We start from the raw sequence: 19,689 nt of genomic DNA, 5'->3' as shown, positions 1-19,689 counted from the left end.
AACCTTTAGGTTTGGGAGGCCCACCTTCAAACACGCAATCAAGATAGATGGGTGAGGGACCACATGGTTGGCTCAAGTGGTAGAGCAATGGCACAATGAGCTAGTTGGTGGCTGCAAGGGGCTGCTGGCTATTGGCTGAGGACCATCTTGGAGAAAATATTTCTCCTAGGTATCTTACCCATGAATTGGTGGGTAACAAAGCCTAGAAGCAGTTCTTATCTGAACCTCTCAGTTGGTCCAAGGTATGCCTTTCATCTTGATTTATATGTTTACAATTTATTCTTGACAAGTAGTGAGCCTCTGACGATCTAGTGTAAGAAGGAGTTGGCCTCTGAGTTCAAGCTGAAATATTGTGAGATATACTTCCGGAGATATGAGTCTGCATGGATACACTGATGATTGGGTTGGAAACAGAAAGAGAACATTTGGGTGTTTCTTTAGCTTGGGATCTACAATGATATCATGGATGAGTAGGAAATAGAAGTTTGTAGCTTTAAGCACGACCGAGGTTGAGTACATTGTTGCTAGCATGGCTAGCTGTGGGGCAGTTTGGTTAAGGAAGCTCTTTGGAGAGCTGTTTGAGCAGGTTTTGGATATGAAAATGATATATTGCGATAACAAGAGTGGGGTTCGATTGGTAGAGAATCATGTTTATAGCTGGGATAGAGATATCTTGGATGAATAAGGTGTCTTTTTGTGACATATATTTTGTTCTAACATAATATTTGATTTGATGTCTTGCATGAACAAGAAAAGATAGGATTGCTGCTCGTAGTGTATGAGGCTGTGTGATTGAACTCTTCAGTGAGTTGGTTAAGTCGGTACTAGATATGAGCACGTTGATATGTTTTTGATCTTCAAAGAGAGCTACATGGATTGATGGTGTGACCCTCCTGAGTAAGGGTCTGGGATGATCGGGGACACTGAGCCAACTATTTTGCCCTGTTTGAGCTCCCGGGTCGAGGAATTGAGATGTAGGCTCATGGGGTTGAGGGATCTTTGGACAATAGGGTATCACCACCATCTGTCTCCCATAGGTTGAAAGATGTTGCTCCCCTATCTTAGTCTAACAGAGCATACCCTACTTGGCATCTGTCTTTCTCACCCATCTGGGTGTTGGCTGCTTGAGTTAGGCGCGATCCTTACCACTTATGGTAAGTGACATCCTGCTCAAGCTAGAGATGCAGGTGTTCTACCACTGACTCTTGAGGGTTAAGTTGGGAAGATCAACAGAGAATAGGATAAGCATGATCCTTACTATTTATGGTAAGTGGTATCCTTCCTATAATCGCTAGGCAGTGGGAGAGAAAGGGAGGTGAAAAGATTGTTCGTTGGAGTGATCACCAAGGATTAGATCGCTGCCTAGTCTATTGGGAGAATGGAGTCAATGAGATTTCAACATTTGAAGTATCTTTTACCCAATCAAGGAGTTCCCTAGCAACTTTGCATAGCCCTAAAGGAAACAACTAGGTTACCAAAGAAATTTATACTTCTTTTGCTAAAATTTGATGACTTATTAAGGCATTTATTAAGATAATACGCCCCTAGGAACATTCTTTCAATATACTCAATCATGTAACATATGCAATACCCTCGCAAAATCAAGATTTGATAAGTTCACATTTCATTATGGAAGAAACATAGATTTCATAAGCGAAAATTCCATAGATTATACATGAACACATAAAATAGAGAAATAGACCATGAAAAGGACTTACAAGTATAGTGGGTATATCCAATCATCAAAGAGAGAAAATCGAAGATCCAAGATCAAGAGAAGATTTCCAAATATCAAAATGCATCAAAGATCATCCAATTCGTCCTCCGATATCTATAGTGAAAGTCTCAAGAAGAGATAATGATTCAAATCCAAGTGATGATGAGAATCAAATGATCCTCTCATAAATATATATCATCCTCTAAGGGTTCTATTTTCCTAATTAGGCCTAATGTTGCCCCAACTAATAAAATAATGTACAAAATAACATTACTTGGTGAGAAGCCCACCAAGATAGCTCCATAACATGAAAATAAGACTCTCAAGAGGGCTAAAATGATAGATATAATAGGTTGAAAGGCCAAATGGAGTCCAACATGTGCCAAAGTGAGTGAAATGGCACCAAATACAGTGATAAAGGGGGTGGCCCCTTGATCTCCAAGCAAATGACTGGTGGTGCTCTTAAGTGGCTGTGGGGGCACGAAATCATCCTCATGATTCTCCAGGTGGATCAAACAAGCGTGTATCCCATCTGCAATGGCAAGAAAGACGATGCAAGCCCTCCCCATGTCTCCCATAGCTAGATACAACCTCATATGGACCTTCGATCAACTGAGTGTGGTGCCAAGTGTGTAGCCCGCTGGGCAAGGTGGTCCAAGTAGATCATCATCATTAAACAAGTGGAACACGAGTGAGCAATGAATAGTGCTGAAGGATCCCATGGTGTGACTATGTGCTCTTTGCCATAGTGGAGGTGCATGGCTCTCAATGCACACCCTACAAATGCCAATATGACCCTCTAGAGGGCTTGGGCCCTGTAAAGGGAGACCAAACCCCAAGATGAGACACACCTGCAATCCTACAGAAGATCCAATGCGTCCCCTCATCCTCTAGTACAACAAATCATTAGCGTAATTGAGAAATTGATTTTACAAATCATGGAACCAAGTGGGCACTTCATAGTGGCATGCCCTTCCATAATGGGCTTTAGAGTGTATAGGTGTCTCCAAGTTCAAGGAAGAGGTTAACAAGTACCCTATTAGGTGGCTTCAACCTCTAAGGGAGTGACAAATACATGGTACATCCCTCAAATGGCAGGTGTCATGTGATTTAATGGTGGAATGAAGTGGCATTATGGGAATTTTGAGGTCTAAAATGGGCCTCCTAAGGAAATTATAAAATAATAGTGGAAATAATAAAATAAGATTAGATTACATCATCAAATTTTAGAGGGAAAAAATAAAAAACTATTTTTTCAACTGGTATTTTCAACTTATCTTCCTATGGGTTTACTCAAATTTTGAGCGGCAACACTCATTGGGTGCAGAATTTGATTCCTCATCCAAGGAGTACCCATGTTGCATACTTTGGATGGATCTTGCTACACAAAAAATGAGAAATACATGAAAAAACATGATTACAATCACATTTTTTCATGTATTTTTCATTTTTCGTGTAGTAGTGTCCATCAAAAGTACGCAACATGGGTACTCCTTGGATGAGGAATTAAATTTTGCATCCAACGAGTACTTCCGCTTGAAATTTGAGTAAAAACTTATGGAGATAAGTTGAAAATACGAGTTGAAAAAGTAGTTTTATTATTTTATTATTTTTTAATCTTTTTACTTTTTTACTCCAAAAATGGTGAATCATCCCCCATGGTTGACATCATCATCTTGAATCCCATTGGTTCTTATAAAGTTTATTTTGGAGTCTGTAGAAAGTTGTGTATACATCTATATGTTTTTGGGTGGAGCTATAAGGCTCCCATTGACGATTCGATCATCAATATCATCTCCAAGATCTAGTCTTGATTTCCAGAAAGCAGCCTGACACTATTCCCTATATGAAGGGATCTTTGGTTAAGATTGAACATTAAGCTCTGGGAGTTCCTGGAGACTTAGAATACTACTTGAGCTATGAGCGACCATAGGGTGAGTGGTTCACCTTCCCCTATGGATGTGCGGTGTACAGGGTGAGTGGTTCACCTTCCCCTGTGATGATTGACATGTGTGTAGGGTGAGTGGTTCACCTTCCCCTACGATTGATGACACATGTGTATAGGGTGAGCGGTTCACCTTCCCCTATGATTGATGAGATATGCATAGGATGAGTGGTTCACCTTATCCTATGGCATACAAGCAAGATGAGTGGTTCACCTTCCCCTGCGGATACCCCATTGAGAGATGCATATAGGCATCTGCTGGTTGTCACGTGTGTACATGTCAGTGGGACGTGCTTCATCCTTTCCCCACATGTAGGATGCTCATTCTCTACGATCAATGCTTGACATGTTGGTGGGACGTGGTTCATCCTTTCCCCACGAGTAGGATCCTTCCTATGATTGATTGGTTGGCATGCATGCAGGAAATAGTTCATCCTTTCCCTACTCTTGGTGATTTGCATGCGCGTAGGATGCAGTTTGTCCTTTCCCTACGATAATTGTGATATGTGACTGTAGGATGTGGTTTATCCTTTCCTTACGATGATTGTGATATGTGATTGTAGGATGTGGTTTATCCTTTCCCTACGATGTTTGTGATATGTGACTATAGGATGTGGTTTATCCTTTCCTTACGATGGTTGTGATATGTAGGATATGGTTCATCCTCTCCCTATGTGTGGTTGTGAGCAGGATGTGATTTATTCTTTCCCTGCTATTGCTCAAAATTCGGTCTCAAATAGGTGTCCCAAGGAAAATCATCATAACTTTATCTTCGAGCATTCACTGAAAGTGCACAGACTGTAGTTTTTCGAGTACGAGTTTTAGGGCGAAGGTTAAAATCGTTACACGTGGCATCCTGTACAAGTTCGCTCTACTAAAACAGTTCATAATCAGGTCATCCTAGAGGATTTGACATAACTTTACCTTGAAGAATCCAATCTCCATCTAACTTGTGGGGTTGGAAAGAAGACATAGAGAGCTGCCTCAGTACGAAATTTTAGACCTTGGGAGGCCGAAATCACAGAGATACAACAGTTTCAAGGTCGGCTAGAACAACAAGCTTAAAATCAAGCTCTTAAAAACAAAAATGGCATGTATTTTTAAAATTGCATAACTTTTGTTTGAAAAATCAAAGGGCATAACAAAGCATAAATATCATTATTTGGTTCCAAAATGACTCACAAACAAAAAAATGATACACCCATTAAGCCCACAAAAGGCTTTATGTTGATTTGGGGTAGCATCGGATGTGCTCTAGCCACGAAATTTGGTGGAGAGGTTGGGGCACATGAGATCTTCAATACCCAGAAAGGGTTTGGGCAGATTCTAAACAGATCAGGAGATATTAAAATAATTAATATTTTTAATGGAGTCCCTAAATCTAAACTTAGGGAAAATAAAATATTAATGTGTATTAATATGAATCTGTGTTAGAGTGGTCCAAAAAACATGGATCAAACTAGATCTAATATTAGTTGTTGATTAGGGACTTAATCTCGGCCATTGAGATGTTAACAAGAAAAGTATAAGAGGAGGCTTGAGGGTCACTTGGAGAATACACCAGAGTGATCAGTCATTCTATTCTCTAGAGCAGGGTTTGCTAAGAGAAATAGAATAAGTGATCGGAGAGCAGCTGAAGGGCATTGAGTACAGAGAGGCAGAGATAGTGCCGGGAGAGCAGCGGAACAGCTAGAGAGAGAGACGCAAGAGTAGCCAGTGCTCACGTAGGGCCACGCAGAGGTAGCTAAGTGCTACGTAGAGCGCCAGAGAGGCCAGCATAGCTAACGCAGAGGCAGCTAAGAGCTGATGTAGGGCCTCCTGGGGCTGATGCAGGGCCAACGTTGGGCTAGAAGAGGCTGACGCAGTCCAGATTGGGCAGGCGCTGGGGTTTTTGGGGCAGATTGGTGTTGAGCAGCTGCCGGAAGGATTATCCAGGGTTTTAGCTAGTAGATTTGTCAAAAACTGAGAGGTATTACTACCATGGAAATTCTTTGTTGGGTAGGCCAGTTTCGAAACCTAGATTGTACTCTGATATTGCTTAATAAGAAAACCCTCAAATAGCTGCACCAGTTTTCCCATATTGGGTTTTTCCGGGGACATTAGTCCAAAAATAATGGTGTCATATGGTGTGTTTGTTCTTGTTTCTTTTAGTTGTTGATCTATAATATGTTGAGCATGCACTAGTGTTTATTTTCAGTATTTACATCGTAATTAACTTGTTAAGGAAAATAACAAGTAGGTAGGAATAAATCAGATAAAGTGCATGGAGGGTTTCTAACTAAGTAAACTTAGAAACTTCAACATGGTATTAGAGGGTGATTGCAGATCACAAGAGGACCAAGAGACATCAGCCGAGCGGAGCAATAGCAACAGAAAACAATTGTCCCGAGGTAACAGAAGGTGTTTCTAGCAGAGTAGAAGCCAAGAAGGGTGACGCAGAGCTAGCCAGAGCCACACAGAAGAAGTCGAGAGCTGCGCAGAGCCTCAGAGAGGCCAGCGTTGCTGACACAAAGGGCTAGAATGATGACACATGGCATCACAGGGCTGACGCAGACCCATTTGGGGTGACACAGAGCCAGCGTGAGGCAGAGAGGGGCTGGCGCAGTTCACAGAGAGGCAGTTGCTGGAGTCTAGAAGGTTGCAAAGATATTGCAGAGTGGAGTTGGTGAGGTACTGTAGTCAGAACAATACCTGACAGAGCAGGGCCAGAGGAGTTGTTACCGAGGGTTTCTAGCCGAGGAACCTAGATCAACAGTGCAGTTGCACAAGACAATCAGAGTAGGGGGCATCTTGACAAGCGGCAAAAGGATTTCCAGGAGGTAAATCAGGACTCAGAGGGAGTCCAGAAGAGAACTTCTAGACAAGAAGTAGAGATTGAGAGGAGTCTAACAAAGAACTTCCAGGAGGGAAGTAGAGGAGCGTCATGGCACTACACGGGGTAAGCGACTAGGATAGACTGGACGAAGCATTGAACTTCGCAGTCTAGAAGGCCATAATATTATCAGTGCTAGATACGAATCGTGTCAAGAACTTCGCCTTGAAGATGATAGCTATCCCAGTCGACCCAAATGATAATGACAATTACATTATCCTTGATGGGGTCAAGGATCATGTGGTACCACATATAGTCGAGAAGGAAACAGTAGTTGAGATGTGGTAGGCTCTCAAGAACCTGTACCAACATACTTCTGTGCAGAGAAGAATGCTCCTCGAGAACCAGATGAGGTTGTATCAGATGAAGAAGGGTCAAATGATTGACTCCTTCCTCGAAGGACTGAATGAGATGCAAGATCAGTTGACTACTATAGGAGCAACACCGGATCAGGAGCTTATGGTGAGGACAACTCTGAATGTTGTCTCAGAAGAGCGGGAAGTGTTTGTCTAGAGCATCCTGGGCAGAGGGAGACTCTCCTACCTTGGGACGAGATGTGGGTAGCTCTTCGCTAGGAAGAGATCAGACAACAGTGAAAGACATGTAGCAGTAGTAAAGGGATCAAGGTTCAGCAGGAGGAGGAGGATGTGGCCCTAGTATCTGAGGGAAAGCAGGAGAAGCGGAAGAAGAAAGATCTCTCCAAGATCAAGTGCTTCCGCTATGGGGAGATGGGTCATTATGCGATCCAGTGCCCAAGGAAGAAGAGTAAGGGAGAGTCTTCTGAGACTAAGGCAGCGCTAGCACGGGCAGAGAAGGAAGTTTTGACAGATGATGATTCTGCCATGAGTGCACACACGCCACTTGAGCAGAAGTGGGGAGACATCGAGCTGTAGTTAGCTGGACTACAGGCGATGAGGGGTAGGATCCATGAGGTACCCAACTTCCTGGTTTAGGCCTTGCTACGAGAGCCCCGACGAGGAGTAGCAGGACTAGTTGAGTGGGTAGAGACTGATGTGGATGGAGCAACAGAGAGAGCTACAGTGCAGGAGTCCCGAGATAGCGCAGAGCTAGCAGGCTGCAATAGTGCGAGAGGCACAGGAGTGTTGCACCAGTGTAGGAAGGCACAGAGAGGTGTGCAATGGTGCGAGATGCAGGGAGTTGTTGCAATAGCTCAGAGGTCAGAGAGAGGGAGCACTTGTTAGTGGCAGAGGGAGCTTCAACATCAGTGGGTGTCTCTAGCCCAACAGGGAGGTCAGTTGGGAGATTAGTTACTTACTTCTCAATAACTGAGTTGCAGTGCAGTAGTGGGCAGCACGATGCAGCTTGATGAGAGGAGGTGCAGTGTGGATGCAGTGTTGGGAGAAAGGACCAACAGTAGCACGGATGCAAAGGGAGTTGTCGTACAGATGCAACAGTGTCAGTGGCAGAACCATGGGCAGCAGTACAAGATGCAGCAGTGCAGAGGATGTTGGGCAGAAAGGCCTAGCATCAACACAGGTACCGATGTTGGATGATAAGAGTAATACTCAGTGGGGAGTATTGCTAGAGCACAATCCTCGCTAAGAGGCAGTGTTGATTTGGGGTAGCATCGGATGTGCTCTAACCACGAAATTTGGTGGAGAGGTTGGGGCACATGAGATCTCCAATACCCAGAAAGGGTTTGGGCAGATTCTAAACAGATCAGGAGATATTAAAATAATTAATATTTTTAATGGAGTCCCTAAATCTAAACTTAGGGAAAATAAAATATTAATGTGTATTAATATGAATCTGTGTTAGAGTGGTACAAAAGACATGGATCAAGCCAGATCTAATCTTAGTCGTTGATTAGGGACTTAATCTCGGCCGTTGAGATGTCAACAGGAAAAGTATAAGAGGAGGCTTGAGGGTCACTTGGGGAATACACCAGAGTGATCGGTCATTCTATTCTCTAGAGCAGGGTTTGCTAAGAGAGATAGAATAAGTGATCGGAGAGCAGCTGAGGGGCATTGAGGACAGAGAGGCAGAGAGGTCGAGATAGTGCTGGGAGAGCAGCAAAACAACCAGAGAGAGAGACGCGGGAGTAGCCAGTGCTCACGCAAGGCCATGCAGAGATAGCTAAGTGCTGTTCAGAGCACTAGAGAGGCCAGCGTAGCTGATGCAGAGGCTCAGAGAGTTGACACAAGGCCTCCTGGGGCTGACGTAGGGCCAATGCTGGGCTAGGAGAGGCTGACACAGTCTAGATTGGGCAGACGCTGGGGTTTTTGGGGCAGATTGGTGCTTAGCAGTTGCCGGAAGGATTATTCGGGGGTTTAGCTAGTAGATTTCTCAGAAAGTTAGAGGTATTACTACCAAGGAAATTCTCTGTTGGGTAGGCGAGTTTCGCCACCCAGATTGTACTATGATATTGCTTAATAAGAAAACCCTCAGATAGTTGCATCGGTTTTCCCACATTGGGTTTTTCCAGGGACATTAGTCCAAAAATAATGTTGTCATATGGTGTGTTTGTTCTTGTTTCTTTTAGTTGCTGACCTGTAATATGTTGAGCATGCGTTAGTGTTTATTTTCAGTATTTACATTGTAAATAACTTGTTAAGGAAAACAACAAGTAGGTAGGAATAAATCAAATAAAGTGCATGGAGGGTTTCTAACCAAGTAAACTTAGAAACTTCAACTCTCTACTATTATGCATAAAGAAGAGGAAGAAATGCAACATGATATATCAAAATTACGGGAACAAGTGCAACAATTTTCGTTCTCACAAAGAGAATCCAAAAATGAATTGGAAGCAGTGAATGTTAAGATGGATGGTTTAGAAGAAAAAATAAAAAGGGACATGGAAGGTATGAAGGATGGTTTAAAAACATAAATGGAAGGTTTGACAAAGTTGTTAGAAGATATTCTTCCTAGAGGTGATAAGTTATTCCATGAAACATATGATGAGAACAAAAGGAATGTGAATCATGATTTAAGAGACTCCAACTTTGGATTGAAGACCCACCACATTCCAAAGATAGATGAGGAAGTTTGATGGAAAGGATCTGCTAACATGGATACTACAGATGGAGAAACTATTTGATTTACATGATGTGTAACACACACAAAATGTTCGCATTGCATTTTTATATTTAGAACCCAATCAATTTGTGTGGTATCAATGGCTTTGTTTTCATAAATTACTTGTCACTTGGACAATTTTTACGGAGGAATTAATAGCACATTATGAGGATATAAAGAGCAATACCTTCTTTAGCCAAATTATAAATCTCAAACAAAGGAGTTCAGATGCAAAGCACACTGAGAACTTCCAAAGACTAAATATCATGCTAACTGATATTCTAGAGGAGCATTTGACTGATGCCTTCGTAGGGACAGTGAATGACAACATCCAACATGATGTTCGACTTTGGGAACCTAAGTCATTGGAGAATGCATTCAAAGTGGCAAGAAATGTCGAAAGCAAAATTATGGCAACAAGGAGGAGCACTCACAACCATAAAGATGGAAATGTTGTCGCTACTAGCCTCCCACAACCTGCAAGGTTGACATGACAACAACTGGAAGAAAAAAGAGAAAAAGGGTTTTGTCACAATTATGATAGTAAATACACTAAAGGTCATAAGTGTGCTAAGAAGAAATTATTTTACATAGATTGTGAAGAGGTGGAAGAAAATGAACAAAAAACATCAAAAGAAGAAGATTTACACTAGGGACCAACTCCAAGGGTTGAAAAAGATGAAGTAAATCTGACAATATCTTGTAACACATTGGCATGAATTACCACTCCTCATACTCTCAAGATAGAAGAATATGTCAAGAAGAAAAAGGTCATAGTGTTGATTGATTCAGGTACTACCCATAATTTTATTCATTGTAAGATAGCCAAGGATTTTAATTGCTTTCTATATCTAGCACCAAGGTGTTAAGTGATGGTTGCAGATGGAGGAACTATAAATTGCTCATGAAAGTGCCATAATGTCAATCTAACCATCGGGGAATATGTATTGAATAGTCCAATGCTTGTCATTCCAATGGGTGGTGTTGGTGTTGTATTAGGAGTCCAATGGTTACAATATTTGGGGATGATAACTTTTAATTTTAAAGAATTTTTCTTGAAATTATTCTGGGAAGGAAAGGAAATTGAATTAAGGGGTATCGTAGGGCAACTTGAGAAGATAATCAACTCTAATAGCATGATAAAGCTTTTGAATAAGTAACAAAGAGGGGTAATTTCACAATTAAGCTCACTAGATGTTCAAACATCTAAGACATCCATTTCTCCAGATCTCCAAAGAGTCCTTGACAATCATTTCAAGTTATTTGAGACTCCCAAAGGTCTCCAACCTATTCGTGATCATGATCATGCTATTCACTTGATTATAGGAAGTGTCCTTCCAAACATTAGACCTTACATATATCCATATTCCTAAAAGAGTGAAATTGAACTTATGGTTGCAAAAATGCTAGAGGCAAATATAATTCAACCTAGCCAAAGTTCTCTCTTCTCTAATAGTATTGGTGCACAAGAAGGATGGATCATGGCATATGTGTCTAGATTATACACATTTCAATAAGCTCACTATTAGAGATAAATTTCCCATTCTTGTCATTAGTGAACTGTTGGATGAATTAGATGGAGCAATTTACTTCACCAAGTTGGGTCTTCGTTTAGGATATCATCAAATTAGAATGAAGACAGAAGACATTCAAATAACAACATTGATAACTCATGAAGGTCATTATGAATTTTTGGTCATGCCTTTTGGCCTTTCTAAATCACCTTCCACATTTCAAGGTTTGATGAATTCCACTTTCAAACCATTCCTTAGAAAATTTGTGTTAGTATTTTTTGACGAGATACTAATCCACAACAAGTCTTGGAAAGATCATGTTCAACATGTTGACATGGTGCTCAAACTATTGGAGGAGAAACAATTGTTTGCAAAACCCTCCAAATGTTTCTTTCGGGTATAGGAGGTGGAATATTTGGGTCATATTGTATCTCATGGGGGTGTTAAGGTAAACCCTAACAAAATTAAAGGCATCAAGGAATGGACAACCCCCACAACCTTAAGGCACCTTTGAGGATTTCTTGGGTTGACAAGGTATTATCACACGTTTGTTAAGAATTTTGGGAAAATACCAACACCTCTAACAACATTACTAAAGAAAGATGCATCTTTTTGGACTCCAAAAGCAAGGAAGGCGTTTGAACATCTTAAAGAGGAAATGTGTCGATCTTCGGTCTCAGATACTCCAAACTTCACAAAAACCTTTATTGTTGAATGTGATGCCTCATGAAATGGCATTAGTGTTGTTTTAATGCAAGAAGGAAGACCCATTGCTTTTGAAAGTTGTCCAATCAAGGGAAATAATTTACACAAACCTATTTATGAGAAGGAAATGTTGGTAATACTACATGTCTTGAAGCAATGGTGTCTTCACCTAATGGGAAGACAATTCAAGGTAAAAATAGATCATGATAGTCTTAAATACTTCTTGGAACAAATATTATCTTCGTAAGAGCAGCAAAAATGGGTCACAAAGATGTTGGGTTATTACTTTGAAATCATCTACAAAAAGGAGAAGCAAGATGTTGTTGCAAATGCACTCTCAAGAAGGGATGAGGATGTGGAGGCTTTGCTTTGTGCCATTTCTATTATCCAACCTGATTTGATAATTGAAGCAAGGGATGAATGGATGAATGATGAAGAGGTGTGGACACTCATGCAAAAGTTGCAGCAAGGTCATAGTGCATTTATCTAGAAAAATGATTCACTGTGGTACACAGATTGCTTATATCTATGTAAGAACTCCCTATTCAAACAAAAGGTTCTTTTGGAATTGCACACCTCTCCTATAAGAGGGCACTCAATATTTTTAAATACTTACCACAGGGTCAAGAAGGAATTTTTTTGGGATGGCCTTAAAGCTAATGTTTTGAAGTTTGTGGTAGAATGTTTGGTTTTCCAACAAATTAAAGTCGAGACAATTAAGACCACTGGTCTTTTACAGCCATTAGCCATTCCAAGTCAACATTGGGAGGCCTCAATGGATTCTATCACAGGTCTACTTAAGTCAAAAGGAAACAGTGTCATCATGGTGGTAGTTGATAGACTTACCAAGTATGCACACTTTTGTGCATTATCTCATCCTATCAAAGCTAGCACAATCACTACTGCATTTGTGGAAGCAATTCAAAAGCTACATTGAAACCCAAATATTATTGTAAGTGACATAATTCTCATTATCACTGGAAATTTTTGGATAGAATTATTTTCTTGTCTTGATACTCAATTGGCTCATAGCTCACCTTATCATCCCCAATTTGATGGGAAAACTGAGATAGTGAACACATGTTTGGAAATATATCTTTGTTGCTTTGTATCTGATAAACAAATATGTTGGGTCAAGTGGTTACCTCTGGTAGAATGGTGGTATAACACTTCATTCCACACCGCAACAAAAATGACCCCATTTATGGCGGATATCCTCCACTGGCCATCACATTGTCTCTAAGAGACAATTCTAAGGTTCAAGCAGTTGAAGATCACATTGAACATCATCAACAATTTTTTCAACTCTTAAAAAATAACCCAACTCTACGCAAAATCAAATGAAACAACAAGCATATCAACATTGCAGTAAAAGAAGTTTTGACGTGGGCGATTGGGTATTTTTACAACTACAACCATTCAAACAAATGTCCCTCAAGCAAGCTAAGAAGGATAATAAATCATCACCCAAGTACTATGGCCCTTACAAGGTATTGCAAAAGATTGATAGTATGGAATATGAGTTGGAGTTGCTTGCATCTTCGCCATTAGACCTAGTTCTCCATGTTTCATGCTTAAGGAAGGTTATAGGTGACAAGCTCTCAATTTAAACTACATTACTAGAACTTGATGATCAAGGAAAAATCATATTGGGTCCTGAAGCAATCATGGAAACAAGAATCCAGTAGCTACAAAATCGATCAATTTCAGAGTATCTCATTAAGCAGAAGAACTTAACTATTGAAGATTCCACATGGGAGGATGAGTATTTTATACAAAAGCGTATGAAACTACTGAAGTGTTGAAGACAACAACTTTTTGAAGGAGAGGGGCATGTTAGGTCCCTATAATACTAATGTATCCGCTATATTGTTATTGTTGTACCCCATAGAAGCCCACTATTATTATTGTTGTGCCCTTACATTATTATTGTTATGTAGGCCTTAATTATATTTTGTCTGTTTAGACTCCTATATATACCAAGTAAGTCTTGTCATTTGAATCACCCAAGAATTGTTCATTGATGTGATGTAAAAGGAGGTTTCCCCCTCAAAGTAGCTTATTATCAAGTCATTTATCTATCTTTTCTTATGTTGCTATGTTATTTTGATCTGGATACATAACACTAAGCGTGTTATATCTTCACTGTATGGCCTTTGTTTAACATTGAGGGGGGAAGTTTTGATGTAACACATTCTCTTGAAAGACTTATGTTCATATTGAGAGGTCGTGTTGTGAATCCTGCTATTTTGAATTGAGTATCCATAATCCCATTCGTCGTAGATATACTATAGTTGGGTATCCAAACATCTACTTGCATTTGTATTTTGGTCATGACCAACCTTGTATTGAGTTGGATACCTATAAACCCAATCAAGTTTGTATTCACCATATCCCTATGTGGCCTCTTGTTCATCTAAAGGGGTAGTGTTGTGAATGGTGTAATCTTCATATGTAGCTATAAACATCTCATATTGTAACATTAATTCACTTTGTTAGACATTAATTATGGCTAAGGCCATAATTTATTGTAATATTGGGTTATGGTTAAGGTCGACATTGTCAACTTTTACATGGGTTCAATAACCTTTTTAGATAGTGTACCCTACATATGTGGGTCTATAACCCCTCTTGAAAGATTCCCTACTCGATTTATGTATAAATAAACAACACAATCCTCACATGTGATATCATTTGTAACCAATCACTTATCTCCTTCTCACTCAACATTTATGCACATTTTATGCATCTACTATACAATTCAAGTCATAGATCAATACTACTACATTAGAACTAATTTTGTAACTAAGGTTCTAGATGCATTCAATAAATGACTCCATCATGTAAGCCACATAAAATACTCAAGACATTTATTTGGGAAGGTTGAATAATTGGATTCTATCAACTATCCATGTGTTAAGTTCATTTACTCACTTAACAATATTACTTTACATATAAATTTATATCCATATATCCATGTACTTACTCCATTGTCTTATTACAATTTACAATATATGATGACATTTATATAGGACTAGGAGGCCCTCCAACATTTCTTAAATTGTTCAACCTTTTTAAAATGCTAAATTATCATTAGGGAGAGCTCATAATTAGTTGCGGTTAACTAGTATTTGGACCATCAACCCATATAGAGTCCTTGGTTTGTATAATTAGTTTTATATAATTAAAAAATTTCAATTTATCATAGTTTTCAAGTTATTTATTAGCTTTGAAATTCACGTGTCGTTGAATTTACAATATGCAGGACTCTCTAGTAGAAATGAGATCAATTTTATCAAATAAAGAATGGAAGGTGCCAACAAGCATAATTTGGGGTATGAGGGATAGATGGTTGAAATATGATGGCGTGGAGGAGTTTGCAAACTTTGCGAAGCATGAAGTGATTCAACTTCCTAAGGTACTAGCTTACCTCACTTTTTAATGATTTTGTCTTTGGCTTTATATATTTTCAGGGATTTTGTTATTGGAGTTATGTTTGGCTTTATATATTTTTTGGGATTATGTTTTTTTTAATGTAATTGCAATATGGTCATTGGAAGTCCATGCTTCTAATTTCCATGTTTTTCTTCAAATTGTAAATTTCGTATGTAGTGTCTGCTGTAGTATTTAAAAATCAATATCTTCCAACTATGTTACATTAGTGAAATTTCTCTTTATTTTTCTTTCTGACAAATTATTATTGGATTCTTGGGTTTTTTTGTTTAGAAAGCTGACATTGTTGGCCAATTCTTCGATTTCCATGTTCTCTTGAAATCATAAATTGCATATGCAACATCTAATAATCTTCCAACAATATTACACTACTTAACTTCCTCGTTATTCATGCTTCTAAATGATAAATATTTATTGGATTTGGAATTATATCCCAGTTAAAGTATCTCTTTGGTTGGTTAACAAACTAGGAAATTTGTTTTTAGTAAAATTTGGTTGTTTTACACCCTTTTATCCTTTTGAAAATTATATCTTATATTTATAAAAAGACATTTACAATTTGAGAGTAAAAAATGGGAAGAGTATATACAATGAACATCGTAAACTCTTCCAGAGAGCTACTAAGGTAGAAATAAAAATGAAGTATTTAGTCTGATTTAAGGAGTGAGCATTTTTTTATCAGCAAAAATCCTTTTTCTGACAACTAATGATGAACCTCATCCTTCCATATGGAATAGAAGGAAGAGAAGTAGCAAGGCTCATGATCAAACACAAGTTTACACCACAACTTCCATGTTATGAACCTTGCGCCTAACAAGTGATAAGAATGTTGGTCAAGGTTGTCATTGATGTCAATATGGCATTGATTGTGATGGCAAATATTCTTGTGATGTGTGATGTTTCCCTATCCTCATGTTCACCCTAGAAGAAATTCCTATGTGCATATGTCACTTAAGTCAATATGAGGTCAATCCATTGATGAAGTCAACCCTAGGGCAATTTATAATGATCCTTGATAACATGCCCTAGCCTCATGATGTTCTTTACCTTGTATGCCATAGCATAATAATATACATTGATGAATCCCTAGCCCTTATCTATATGATGAAAAGCCCTCCTTGATTGATGCTCATAGTGCCCTAATCTTTAATGAAATAAGGATGCCTATCCTAATGGAGAACACAAGTGAAGAAGCCCTAAACTTTGTCCTAGACATAAAATCCTAAAGGCTGCCTAAATGAAATAATGATGACAGTTTCACAAATATTATTTTATTGATGATCAAATGACCTTATCTAAGGGTGGAATTGGCATAGGAGTGTAGAGGAGGTCAAGCCCTTTCCAACGAGCTATTACATGCCCTCTAACTCCTTCTAGATTGGGAGAAATTGAATTTTTAAGATAATATAATATATTAGTCATCCTAGCCGACCTAAGCCGACTTGTGTAGGCTGACGTCTCATCAAATGACGTGTCTCTTCGCTATGGGTCATAACTAGTATAAACAGAAGTTCGAATTCATCATTTTAAGCATAAAATTTCAGTGAAGAAAACACAGAATTCAGAGAGAAGAAGGAAGCAAGACAGGAGGCCAAGGAGGGCTTTTAGATTGCAGTTTGGGCATTTAAAAGATCTCTTAAAAACTTGGACCTGCACCTGTGACAAGTGTGTGTGGACCTGTATCATTGCAGAGGGTCTGAATTTTTCCTTAGATCAGTAGACTAGTGCAGAGGCTCGGACAGTCAACAGTAAAGACTTTGTTACACTGTTGTGAAGCTTGGATTGCACTGTGTGAAGGTTGAACTGTAACAGCCTGCAATTTCGTCCCTGTGGCCAGCCTTCTCTGTAGAGTGAATCTCAGCCCTCTCCTGTCTTGTGGAAGGATATTCGGACCTGTAGTGTTGAAGACTTTAAGACATCTGATAAAAACAAATTTTTGGAACATTGAACTGTACAATCTTTTCTTGACAACAGATCTGAATTAAAAGATCTTGGATTTTCTTCACAGTGATACACTTTGGAAGCATTCTTTTTTACAAACATTTGAAAGCATAGTGTTGGGTTGTGAAGTCTTTTTGCAGACCAAGTAAAGAGAGCACTTGTAGTGGCATCTTTTGAAATTGGGAGCAGTGAAGCCTTTTTTCAGATTTTTGAAAGGGATTAAGATTGTTGAAACAATATTGGAGAAGCTCTTGGATGCCTAACTAAATGACCTTCTTGAAGCTTTGTTGGCTTACTGAAAGACATTCTTATAGGCCACACTTGGAGCAGCCTTATTGAAGAATTGTTGTGCAGACTTGAGAGCAGCCATTGATCATTGGAACTTTGTACTCTCTGGAGCAGTTATTAAACTTGTTGTAGACTTAATCCCTTGAAGAATTGATTAAATACCTTGTTGAGTCACATTGAAAATCGAAGATTGAGGAGAATTCTTGGAGCAGGTTATTGAAGACACCATTGGTTGAAAAGTTCGTGGGGCAGCCTATTAAAGACACCTTAAGCATTGAAGACTTGCCAGAGAAGACTTCGTTGAGAAACCCATTGAAGACCTGGAAGCAGCCTCATTGAAGAACCTGTGTAGCAGCATTAAAGCATTACCAAGGCAGTTGTGTTGAGAACATCTTGTTGGGGAAAGCATTGTTGAAGACCCTTTTCTAGAAGCTGACTTGGAGGCATTAGTGGAGACCTTGATGTGTGATTGAAGCCTTCATGGAGTAACCTTGAAGGAAGTGGTTTGGGTATCATGAAGAGTCTTGGAGACACCTTTTGTGGATGCTAAAGTTGTCATTGATGAAGTGATTTGGAGATTAAGTGAAGGCATTGTTGAAGGTAAAGATTTTGTCAGGGCTGGTTGCAAAAGATATTGGGAGCCTTGAAGAACCATTGAACTTATCTTGAAGAATTGAAGTTGTGGGTTGGAGCCTAGAGGATAGGAGTCCTCAAGAAGAACAGGTTGGAGCCTATACCAGAGATAGGGTTGGAGCCCTAGAGGTTGGTGCCTCAAAGTGACACGGTTGGAGCCTTGGGAAGATAGGGTTGGATCCTTAGAGGTTGGAGCCTCATGAAGTCCAAGTCGGTGCTTGGCAAAGTATAGGTTGGAGCCTGGTGGATTGGAGATTGGTGTCTTCATCTACGATTGGAACCCTACATTATATTTTACTTGATTCATTGTAAAAAAGAGGACTTAAGTCCTCACTGTATCTGATTAATAAAATCCTTTATTCTATATTGTTCATTTTGTGTTCTAAATATAAGTGATCTTAACTGGTAAAAATAACAACTGAAAAGAAATACCGATTCAACCCCCTCTCAGTATTTCCACCAATTGGTATCAGAGCTAGTACCTTCACTCAAAGCCTAACATCTTGAAGGTAGATCCTTAGAACACAAATGGCAAAGCCAAGGAAGAAAGCCTCCAATCCTCATAAAGATGTCTCTTCCTCAACCATGAAAGTTGAAGATAATCAAATTGGGAAAGCTCCATTGGTCAATGGAAACTTTGATATATGGAAGACAAGAATGAAGAATATTTTAATGGCTCAAGGTTTTGAAGTTTGGGAATCGATGATTACTAAAAACACGATGGAAGAAGAATCCAAGGAATATAATGCAAGAGCGATAAAGGCAATCTTAAGTGGGCTTATAGATCCTATAAAGGCCAAACTGGAGAAATGTTCATCGACAAAAGGTATGTGGGATAAACTTCAAGATCTTCACTCAAAAGGAGCATTGACCATGACCTCTATTCATGAAGATGATGGAAAGCAAGAAGGAAATCTAGAACCTGTAAAGGAAGCTGAAAACAAGAATGAAGACATCAAGACCAAGGAGGACCTAGAAGATGAAGAAATTGAAGATGATCTCAAAGAAGATCTCAAGGAAAAACTTGTAGCTGCCCTAGAAGAGATAAGCAATTTGAAAAAGGAAAATGAGGAGCTCAAGAAGCAAGCACAAGATGGTGACCATGACCTTGACAAGACAAGGAAGGAAGTTGACATTTTCAAGCTTCAAGTACAAGAAAAAGATGAGGAGCTCACCAAGCTTAAGGAGGAATTTCATCAAAACAAGAAAAGGCATCATGAAGAAGTCATATCCATGACAAATCAATTGGATAAAGCAATGAAATGGAAGACACTTTGTCAAGCCATCTTGAACAAAGACACGAGGACTTGAACAAACTTGAAGCGAAAATTGGTCAATACAAGGAAGAGGTCTCCTCCCTTAAATCTCAACTAGAAGAAGCAAAGAAACAAGCACAAGGAGATGAAAGGGTAGTGGAAGCTTTAGCACTCCTAGAAGGACAAGTCGATGAAGCAAAAAAAGAAAGAAATGTCGTGACAAGCCAACTAGAAGAAAAGGATGAAGACATAACCAAATTAAAATCAGAAATCCCCTCACTTAAGGTGAAATCATGTGAAGCAACGAGAGCGAAGGATGAAATGGAGAA

General features: G+C 39.4%; 1 protein-coding gene across 3 annotated transcripts in view; it reads left to right on the top strand.

Moving 5' to 3' along the window:
- LOC149265979 (alpha/beta-Hydrolases superfamily protein) overlaps nt 1-19,689 on the top strand; it is a 393,857-nt gene that overhangs the window by 252,153 nt on the left and 122,015 nt on the right. For all 3 annotated transcript variants that reach the window (XM_089394514.1, XM_089394522.1, XM_089394517.1), the window contains exon 12: nt 15,055-15,207. In XM_089394514.1, the coding sequence (XP_089250640.1) occupies nt 15,055-15,207 (153 nt within the window). The remainder of the gene's footprint in view (nt 1-15,054; nt 15,208-19,689) is intronic.

This window comes from Pinus tabuliformis, chromosome 6, assembly GCF_031772625.1.
Source record: "Pinus tabuliformis cultivar Carrire ecotype Pingquan chromosome 6, CPIR1, whole genome shotgun sequence".
NCBI lineage: Eukaryota > Viridiplantae > Streptophyta > Pinopsida > Pinales > Pinaceae > Pinus > Pinus tabuliformis.
Note: the sequence above shows the minus strand (reverse complement) of the source record. Positions and strands in the feature narration are given on the sequence as shown.